Here is an 11176-nt window from a genome sequence, read left to right as displayed (position 1 = left end):
GTTGCCGTGGTTACTAAAAATAGAAATTTCTGTGAAATTCTTTCAAAATGCTACTCCTCCTACAGTTTTGGTCTGATTTCAATATAACTTAGCACACAAGTAGACTACACTAAGATACATAATTCTGTATATTGGTTTTTGATTTCGATAAATGGTTGAATTAAAAATAGAAATTTCTGTGAAATTCCTTTAAAACGCTACTCCTTCTACAGTTTTGGTCTGATTTCAATTTAACTTGGCACACAAGTAGACTACACTAAGATACATAATTCTGTGTATCGGTTTTTGATTTCGATGAACGTTGTTGCCGTGGTTACTAAAAATAGAAATTTCTGTGAAATTCCTTTAAAATGCTACTCCTCCTACAGTTTTGGTCTGATTTCAATTTAACTTGGCACACAAGTAAACAACACTAAGATAATTCTGTGTATCGGTTTTTGATTTTAAACCAAGTTGCCGTGGTTACTGACATATAAATTGAAATTTCTGTGAAATTCCTTTAAAATGCTACTCCTCCTAAAGTTTTGCATTTCAATATAACTTAGCACACAAGTAGACTACACTAAGATACATAATTCTCTATATCGGTTTTTGATTTTGATAAACGGTGTTGCCGTGGTTACTAAAATTTTAATTTCTGTGAAATTTTTTAAAAATGCTACTCCTCCTACAGTTTTGGTCTGATTTCAATATAACTTGGCACACAAAAATACACTAAGATACATAATTCTGTTTATCAGTTTTTCATTTCGATGAACGTTGTTGCCGTGGTTACTAAAAATAGAAATTTCTGTGAAATTCCCTTAAAATGCTACTCCTCCTACAGTTTTGGTCTGATTTCTATATAACTTTGCACACTAGCAGACTACACTAAGATACAAAATTCTGTATATCGGTTTTTGATTTCGGTGAACGTTGTTGCCCTGGTTACAAAAATAGAAATTTCTGTGAAATTCCTTTAAATTGCTACTCCACATAATTTTCCTTTTTTTTCAATATAACTTGGCACACAAGTAGACTACACTAAGATACATAATTTTCTGTATCTGTTTTTGATTTCGATGAACGTTGTTGCTGTGGTTACTAAAAATAGACATTTCTGTGAAATTCTTTGAAAATGCTACTTTTTTTGGTCTGATTTCAATATAACTTGGCACACAAGTAGACTACACTAAGATACATAATTCTGTTTATCAGCTTTTGATTTCAATAAACGGTTTTGCCGTGGTAACTAAAAATAGAAATTTCTGTGAAATTCCTTTAAAATGCTACTCCTCCTACAGTTTTGGTCTGATTTGAATATAACTTCGCAAACTTGTAGACTACACTAAGAACAGAAAGAGACTTTATCAAGGATCATTATTCTATCTATTGCTGTTGTTAAGTTTCAATTCCCAACTGCTGAAGTACTTTTCTCTTCCTTTGCTATAAGTACAAACCAGTAGAGCTTCAGTGTGCAATTTTTTGTCGTATGAACTGATTTGCTCACATGTAAGTTCTGCATAGTTGAGTAGATTTACACCTGGTCAGGACTAGGTGCAAGTTAACTTTTGCGTACATGTTGTCGCAAATTATTAGTTCATGTGTGTAAATTTTGTCGCATGAACACGCAGCAAATTAACTTATGTATGTATTTTGTTTTGTTTATTGCATACATCTACATTTTAAGTGTTGTTGTGGTTGTTTATACATTGTTGTGTGTATGATTTCAGTCTGTCAGCATGGCGGCTAGAAAGCAAAACATAAAAAAAATTGATTTTTATGGTCATCTTTGCTGTACTTCAAGGACAGCTGGAAGTAATTTGAGTTTTGATAAGGGTACTGCTTTAAAGTCTTTAAAAGATATGCTAGGTTGTTCTAGCAAAGTACTTTTCACAAATGGCCTTTTCAACTCTGAAAACAAGGATCCACACTATATCTCCTGTGTCTTTTGAGATAAATTTGAATTTGCAAAAAACGTGCGCATCTTGCACCCTTTCTGGCAAACATGTTTATGTCTCTAAATTATAAAAATATAGCCGTGGTCGCGCAAACATGTGTCCTGCAGGATCAATAAGTTGTCCCTTTACAATTCAAGTAGTCTTCATGGGAATGCTCCGGAGCTGTGATAGGAATAGGCATAACATCAATCGCCTGGGCCCCATTACAGATTAACTTTCTTCTACCTTTCTTTGTTTTTAAACCAAGGCAAGCTACTGACATATAAATTGATGCTACAGGAATTTCAACGATCCTGTTGAAAATAAGCATTTTAAGCATACTCGATCCTTGGCACCTGATCCCACCATGAATTTTAGGGGATTCCTGTTTATTTCCTATTCATATATTTTTAATTTGAATTTTTTTTAAAAATCGATTGCCCATTTCATTTTCCAGGAAAATACATAAAATATTCCAGCAGAAACTTCAATATGGCCTCGCAAACTTGATGTACTGTAGATTTCCAAACATCAAAAAGATTTCCAGTCGTCCTTTATTTTGCTGAAGACGTCAATCAGTAGATGGGAACAGTCATCTTTTTCTTAACACCAACGACTCTTCTATTAGTATTCTATTCTAATAGTTTTTCGGACCGAGGCCAAAGCATTTTCCAATTTTAAACAATGATTTTAATTAATTTTCCTTTTTTGTGTGTGTAAATTTTTCCTAAAAGTCTCCCTTCTCCCTTCTTTGTTTGAGGAACTTTCAAAAGTTAGTCTTATACCCAAATAGTAAGAAAATAACCTTTTTCTATAAAAATCCACCATTATGAATCTGTGGATCTTCTTATTTTATATAAAAATATAAGGATTAACTTACAGAACTTAAATCTCGTCTGAACGCATAGCAAATTAACTTTTACTACGTGTGTATAATCAGTTTCACACATAAGCAAATTTTCGTCGTATGAATGGGGTAAAAATAGGGCGTAAAAATAAATCAGAGAGGCAAATAAATCATTGCATCTCATAAACACGGAACTGGGTTTCCTTTAGGAAAATGTGGAAAGGAGGTTTAATTTTGAATCTGGAAAAGATGCACAAGAGGAACAAAGCATATTTCTATGGAAATACAGGGACATAGCATCCTTTTTAATTTTTATTAGGGGTCAGAGAAAAAATACCAAAAGAAAACTGTGCACAAACAAAAAGATTTTTTTACTACATGTATTTTGTGAAGGAGGGGTGGGGTGGGGTGGGGGGGTAGGTTTCACTTTTCAGTACCAAATTTTATTCATGCACTACTCTTCAGTACCATTATTTGACGGTACCACAACAAAAGTGGGAGTTTTCAATGAAGAATTTCAATTGTAAAATGTTATGCTTGGAAGAAGTGTTCCCAATGCTACGTGCGAATTTCTTCCCACATCTACTACAGGGAAATCTATTTCCTTGTGTATGAGACGCAACCTGTCTCTTGAGTGAGCTTTCACATGTGTTCATCTTTGCACATAGGTGACAACCAAACTTTTTGCCTTACATATGACCATTCATTTTTATTTCGTGGTAAATAGACGAAATCCATATTCTTGAAAGAACGCAAAGATTTAAACATTGAACAAAGCCTTTGAGTTGAAATCCCCTATGTTAACAAACCTTGAAACCCCATTAGGCACAGTAGAATTTGGCCACAAAAGTTTATATTTCTTACAGAAATAGAGACTGTTAACGGTGAAAACAGTTTTCATGGATTGTTTTTATATCAATCTTTATCCTTAAAATGACCTATAAAGGTCCGCTTTTGAAAATTATAGAGCAAAGAATGTCAGCGACACCACAACTTTTCCCAGTCGACTGAACTGTCCAGAAGTAACGCGTTCGACCAGCCTATTGCACTAAATTGGAAGGTAATACATTCTTACAACCCGTGCGCATGTCATTTGGCCCCGAAGAATTCATTAGCAAAGGATTTTTACAAATATATTTTCCAAATGCAAAAAAATCACTGCTTCGGAGTTGAAACCCCATTTGTTACTTAACCGAAACCCCACATGTGCCCCTATACACGGTGATAGGCTTCGTAATGAACGTTAGACAGTCTGTGAAAACTGCCTCCAGGACGTTGAAAGATTTGGTGGTGGTAAAGTAATGATATGGAAAACGGTACTACATAAAACTAAGACTAATTTGGTTCATATTCAAAGGACTTTGAAGGAAAAAGGTAATCTGACAACGTTCTACCCGCATATGGCTTTTCAATGTTGGAGCATCTTGGAGCCGTATTTGAATCTGACAATGCATCTAAATCGCCTGATTTAAACCCTAATATTTACATTAGCTGTTTTTCTACTTAGCCAAGTTGAAATTGATTTGAATACCATTTTAGTATATTTACATTTGCAAATGTTTTCCTTTATATAAAACTACTGAAAGCAATGCGCAGGGTGAATTCACCATGCATCGGACACCCTTGTATTTCAACAAGTTCTAGCGATATCGCTACCGACGGAAAATTATCAAAATGGAGCCTAACATTTAGTATGTAATTAAAATATAAATTTTGGACACAATTATATGGTTTTTATTGAGAAAATATTATCAAAAATCGAATTTTTAAAAATAACTTCGAATTCACCATGGATCGGACTTTGTTTACCATGCATCGGACAGACGGTATTTGGACTGGAAAATATCATACCTTTATCACAGTCCCTGATATGGATATACTTTTATTTAAGAAATAACCCTCAACTTAAATTTAATTGACGATATCGTTGCACAAATGTAGAACGATTCAAGATGCCCCACTTTGTCTTAGAAATGCTTTAAAATGCTTGTAATGCGGTAATAATTAACGCCTTTTTCTCATGGGTTATCATACTCTGGTTTGTTGAAATAAATTGAGTCAGATTCTAGACGTCATATGTGGATAACTTGTATTTTGACTGAAAATTTAGAGATTTTATTCTCTATTTCCGACAAAAACAGCTGACGTGTTCGTAGGGTTCTGTATGAAAATAGTCGTGATTATCTTGACATCGGAAAGTGTCCGATGCATGGTTAATTTGTGTCTGATGTACGGAGAAATGAACATACTAGTAAAAACCAGCTCTAAAAAGAATTATACAAACAATGAAGTGAAATTCCTTTAAAATTTATGTAAAATTACCAATCTAAGACAATATTCACCAAAGTCTGACTCATTAAGTTGAAGTCGAATTTAAAGAACGATAACTCTAAAAATTGCAAAATCATAAATTTCTGGTTATTCCCCTTTGATGATGTAAAATATGACGTAACCTCAAGGCCATTCTCGGGATATTTTTATCACAACATGATAATAACAGTCGGTATCATTCAAAAATATAAATCTTTAGCTTCAAGACAGAAACAAATAAATACACGGAACTCTTAAGTTGAGAGAGAGTTTATTGCCTAAAGTTGTCCGAAGGTATGTGTCCGATGCATGGTTAGCTCACCCTATCTATAACTGTATAAATATAGCGGCACGGGGTCAAGAGTCCATAGATGTGCGTATGGATAAACGGTCTACGTAATTTCTCAGTGACGTCGTAAAGGGTCGACGCGCGTTCAGTGGATTACATACATGCCAATGGGTTTGAAAAACAATGCATTTCACACGTTAAAAGTCACAATCAGGTAAATACAAAGAATGAAAAAGTCACAAATGTAAATATATAAAGTAATAAGGTATCATTTTAAAACATCTATCGGGCTATAAATACGGGTTGGTACGAGATAAATTCATCATAAAGCCCTTCGGGCTTCGGGCTTTATGGAATGTAATCTCGTGACCAACCCGTATTCATATCCCGATATATGGTTTAAGGTATGTCTGTCGTGAATTTGTTAAATCAAGGATTTTTGGAGAAGTATATTTTGGATAAGTACTCATATAGTATGACTCAAAATCGCAGAGAAAATAGGGGGTCAGTGTGCATCTTGCTGAGCTACGGTACAATTAAGTTGACCTTTTTTTGCACTTAAATTTTCACTCTTTGGTTAATTACCTTAATCTTACATGTAATCATATTTTATTATATGTTACGATTGCAAAAAATATAATCTTTCTTAACGTAAAATAGTTGGAATAATATTTATCATAAAAAAAATCTTGCAAATTAATGTGCGTAAATTACTGAGTGATCTTTTTGCACTGAAAAGTAACATATTTAGGGGTATTAACAATCTAAATAGGCGATAAAATATTTTCTTGTATCAAACTTTCTACGACTTAAGTGCTAATCAGTCAAAAGTATCGAGTAGTTTAAAATTTTGAAACAAAAAGTTTGGGTCAGTGATGTTAATTTTAAAATATTGGTCAAATCATTCGATTTTCAGGCAAAAAACGGTGTAAATTTAACTTGACTTTTGTAAACATAATTATCTTCATTTCTCGGCAAAGTTTGTTGAGGGAACGTGTAAAATTTGTTCTAAAAATATAAATGAGACCTTTATTAAATATTCATAGCATATCATAACGGACATTATTATATAGCTAATAAATTGTCTCTAATAAAAGACTACCAAAAATCTAGAGAATTTCAGCGTTCAATATCTTGACGTTTTATTGAACGCTGAGTTTGTATTACGTATTATATGGATGCCCGAAACATTCCGAATACGAGCGTTCAATATCGAACGCCCCGTTGTAAACAAAAAATGTCGTCTGATCAAATTCTCCGAGTCAAATTAAAGAAATGAAGTGGCATCTAGGTAAGATGTGTTAATTTTTACACAATAATGAAATTATTAATTAAAAACAGTACGTATTAGACCCGCTAAAACCTAAATGAGCAAATCATAACGCTTGATAGGGTCATCGCAATTATGCGACATTGAACACTTAGAGGACAGGCGTTAATTTGAGTACCGACGACTAACCGATACCGAAAAAAATTATAATTTGAGTTTTTTAGTTGGAATAATCATTATAAGGTATGAGGAAATGTTTTAGCTATATAATAAAAGAGTTATTGCACGTATATTGGTGAATATTTGCACTCGTTGGCTGTACAAAATGCACTCGCAAGCCAGTGCATTTGTACAGCCAACTTGTGCCAATATTCACCAATATAAGTTCATTAACCCTATAATATTCCCCGCGTAAAAGTATGTGGGACTAAAGTTCTATATAATAAAAGAGTTATTGCACGTATATTGGTGAATATTTGCACTCGTTGGCTGTACAAAATGCACTCGCAAGCCAGTGCATTTGTACAGCCAACTTGTGCCAATATTCACCAATATAAGTTCATTAACCCTATAATATTCCCCGCGTAAAAGTATGTGGGACTAAAGCTCCAAGATATTAAATTTAATAAATGTGCTGATTTGCAGAATTTTCTGCTAAATATTCTTCCACCACAATAAATAGTCCCTCATAAATCTTGCTTCTTTGTGGATTTTTGAGCAGTTTGTTTTCTCATTTTATGTTGAATAATTTACATTGTTAAATTTTGATATTTTATTAAAATTGAATTAGAATAAATATTTTTGAATTAAAATGATACCTTATTTCTAAAGTATACTCATGCGTAGAAATATGCACGGAGAAACTCGCGCTACGTGACGTCACAATAAGGCTTTAGCGACATTAGTAAAAATGCAACGATATAAGGCAGCGAGAAATTCAAATATTAAGTTTATTTTTGATGCTTTCAAACACATAAAATGTTTTTAAGTTTAGTCTGAATTATTGGTGTGTAAATCACACAGGCCTGTGCGCTTCGTGAAATATGCCTACGTGACAAGTCTGTGTGATTTACACACCAATAACTCACACAAAACTTTAAAACATTTAAGGAATGTTTTTAAGTTTTGTGTGAATTAACTGGTGTGTGAATCACACAGAAGTCACGTAGGCATATTTAATGAAGCGCGCTAGTGCTTCATGAAAAATATGCCTACATGCAAGTCTGTGTGATTCACACACCAATAATTCACACAAAACTTAAAAACATTCCTTATATTTACATTTTCCATGTTTTAAAGCATCAAAAATTAACTCAAATATTTAAATTTCTCGCTGCCCTATTTCGTTGCATTTTTCTAACGTCTCTGTAGCCTCATTGTAAAGTCACGTTAGCGCACGTTTCTCCGTGTATACAATAACATGTATTTCTACAGGTGAGTATACACGAAATTTGTATTCAAATCAATTTCACTGTTGGCTTACTAGAAAAACACAGCAAATGTAAATATTCCTTAACTGAGCAAGCACTGCATGGACAAATAGATTGTCATGATTTGCCAAAGACAATCGCATCCCCAGACTCTGCAACAGCTGACCGAAGCTACATGTATATACATTTGGAATGGGAGAGTATTCCTACACAGTTTTTGTTACACACATTTGCTTCCATTAGATGCCATTTCAGGCTGTCATTTGTGTCCGGGGTGGGGGTGTTATACCAGATTGAGATATTGCTCTTTAATGACCATGAACTGTCTACATGTATGAGTTTAAAATTCTTGAGTAATTATGACATTTAGATTGTATCCCTATTTGTTAACCACCAATGCATCATTTCACTAAATTATCTTTATCTATTATGTGTCACTAAAATTCTACTATGCGTTTCTTTTTTTTTTTGAAGAGTATAGATACAGAAATGATAGCCTCATTTTTTCATTGCTGAAATTGTTCTTTTTAAGTTTGAAAAAAAATTAAGATATTTAAAGGGTGTAAAAAATCACAATAAAAGGTTGAAACCGTTACTTACAACTAATCCTCGGGGATTATTTATTTTGCCTGCTGTAGTTGAATATTTTTATCTGTCCAAATAAGATTAATTAACACGTCAGTTGGCAAGTGATGCTTGTTTTAAAGCTAAGGTCTGGTTGATTCACCAAAGGCTGGCATTTCATGAAATTCTTAATATTCCACAGGTATAATCAGTGAGACAAAGCATTTCTTTTTTATATCTTGCGTTGACGTCTATATTATTTGCGACAAATATTAATACAATCATTTCTTCAATCCGACAGTCCATCTGAACAATTTGATTTGTTGAAAATCCCCCTTCTCCTTGTGAATTTGTCTAACCGATAGAATGTAGTCCACAAACTACTCTTTTGGCATTAATGATGAAGGAAGCATAAAATCATTCGTATGGTGTATAAATGGTTTATTGTAATTTATTGTTTAGAAGGCCTTTGAACATCACATCCTTTTGTATCCTATCTGCAACAAATGGACGGAGTGTGTAAATAATGCATATTACAAGGATAAGATAAGAAAACATGGCAATACATATAGCCGATGTACTGGGAACCATCTCCATTGTCGCATGGTGTTTTATATCCCACACGATTGTGTCGAATTGCAGCAGAGTTCCCACCACGCATAAAACGTGGAAAATTTGGTGTCCTTGTCCGATAATGTCAACCTTGCCTGGAATGAGTTTATCTGGAACGTGACTGGAGAAGAAAAACACAGAGGTAGTTATAAAAGCCACGACGTTAGAATGGTGACTTAGTGAGCTCAGATGACACTCGGGATCGCTGGCACAGTCAGCGTATCTAGGAGCCACGAGGAAAAACACCAACACGGTCTGTGTTCCGAAGGAAAATAATTGCCACAGTTTTCTCCGAAATGGATATGGTCGTGTGTATTTAAGTTTAGCGATACAGCAGCACAGACACCCAGTTGTGCTCATGATGACCGCGGACGGAAGAAAGTAACACTGCAAGGAGACGAAATACTGGTGATAACAACTGACGTAAAATACGTATATACTACAACCCAGGGTATAGAAGCCTATTCCGGCATAATCTATCTGGAAGCAGAGATAATGGATGTCGGGGGACTTGGAATGTAACGTATGAGCTAAGGTACTACAGAATGTATAAGCCAGACAGCACAGACTGAAAGCAGTAATGACGGGGAGGAACTCTGAGCTGGAGGCTGGGTCATAAAGTAGGCTCAGCCATCTATACAGGATGAGGAAAAAGCCTACAAGGTGTGTCCATATATTGACTGTCTCATTGTGAATATGAAGAATGCTAGCGATATAGTAAATAAACCCCTGTCCGGAGGGCCGGTAGCCAGATAATATCCCGGGCTCCCGAAACAAGGGATCCACTTGATCGGACAGGAGAGTAGGCTGCACTCTGGCCTGAGTCACGTGACTTTTAATCAGACAAAGAAACCTGTCTTGTCCCATCTGTGGTACTGATGTACCTGGAAAACAAGTGTTAGTTTCTTTTCAGAAAAATAAATTAAAAGTATTGACAATCATATAATATGTAAGCAAATATTTAAAGGACTGATCATTTGCCGAGAGCTCGAGGGGACGAATTTTTTATTTATTTTTATGATAATAGGCAGATTATTTCGAAGATGATCAATGCATAATCTGCACTGGAAAAGAGAAGAACTGCCAAAATATAAACTAGCTTTTGAGTGAGTTAGGGTGTGTGTATGTGTATGTGTGTGTGTGGGGGGGGATTACATATAACATTACGACTACAAATTATTTAATTTCTCGCTAGTCGAAGACGGATTCTTTTTTCTAACATTTTCGAGGACATCTTATTAATTAATAAATCCAAACTCTGCTCCCCCTCCCTCAGAATCAACTGACCGTCGCCTAAAGAACCATCCAAAATGATATGAAGGAGTCCATTTGCTATTAATGCGCATACGTAGATTTAATGAATTATTCTTGCTTTTTAAACTAAAGTAAGTAAAAGATTGTGGGATTCCTGCAGAATTTTTCCTTTTTTTCCGACAATGTAAACCTTACTCTACACATAAATTTATTAGAATTTGTAGTTTTATTGTGTCTTATTATCCTGTATCGTACATGTTACATATTTTATTATATGATTGAATAATTTCCTTCTCTCTGATTGGCTGAGATTCAACAATGTTAGAAAAATACTACGTTATATTGACCTGCACGTGACCTTCCAGGTCAATATAAGGAATTATTGCAGGTCAATATAAGGAATTATTGATCTGTTCCATTTTTTCTGTTACAATGTGTTATTGTTGAAATTTCTTGTTAAAACTTTCAATTGAAGCAAAGAAACAGTCTTATAGGAGTTTGCTATCATTTAATCATATAATAAGACAGTTATTGTCCTTCGGGCTCAGTGAATATTGTACTCCTCAGGTGTCTAAATCATCGTATTGTCCTAAACAGCAATAATTGTATAATATATATTTCCTGTCTCGCCACCTTGATATATTTTCCCTCTATTATTTGTTTAATTCTCCCCTTTTTCAA

The 11176-nt window shown here is 34.4% G+C and overlaps 1 protein-coding gene across 1 annotated transcript; it reads right to left on the bottom strand.

Annotated features, from left to right (window-relative positions):
- Window positions 1-9018: 9018 nt before the first annotated feature.
- On the bottom strand, window positions 9019-10120 carry LOC134267357 (membrane progestin receptor beta-like). The gene has a single exon (XM_062749577.1). It carries the CDS (start codon window positions 10106-10108, stop codon window positions 9071-9073), a length of 1038 nt encoding a protein of 345 aa, XP_062605561.1. The 5' UTR covers window positions 10109-10120; the 3' UTR covers window positions 9019-9070.
- Between the last annotated feature and the right edge of the window lie 1056 nt (window positions 10121-11176).

Source organism: Saccostrea cucullata, unplaced genomic scaffold (assembly GCF_032062105.1).
Source record: "Saccostrea cucullata isolate Sc308-1 unplaced genomic scaffold, CSIRO_AGI_Scuc_v1 ctg9553, whole genome shotgun sequence".
NCBI lineage: Eukaryota > Metazoa > Mollusca > Bivalvia > Ostreida > Ostreidae > Saccostrea > Saccostrea cuccullata.
The sequence above is the reverse complement of the archived record's forward strand: the minus strand, read 5'-3'. Positions and strand labels throughout refer to the sequence as shown.

What these genes read in the sequence shown, in the direction of transcription:
- LOC134267357 (XM_062749577.1), bottom strand. Translation starts at nt 10,108, where the DNA reads ATGGGACAAGACAGGTTTCTTTGTCTGATTAAAAGTCACGTGACTCAG.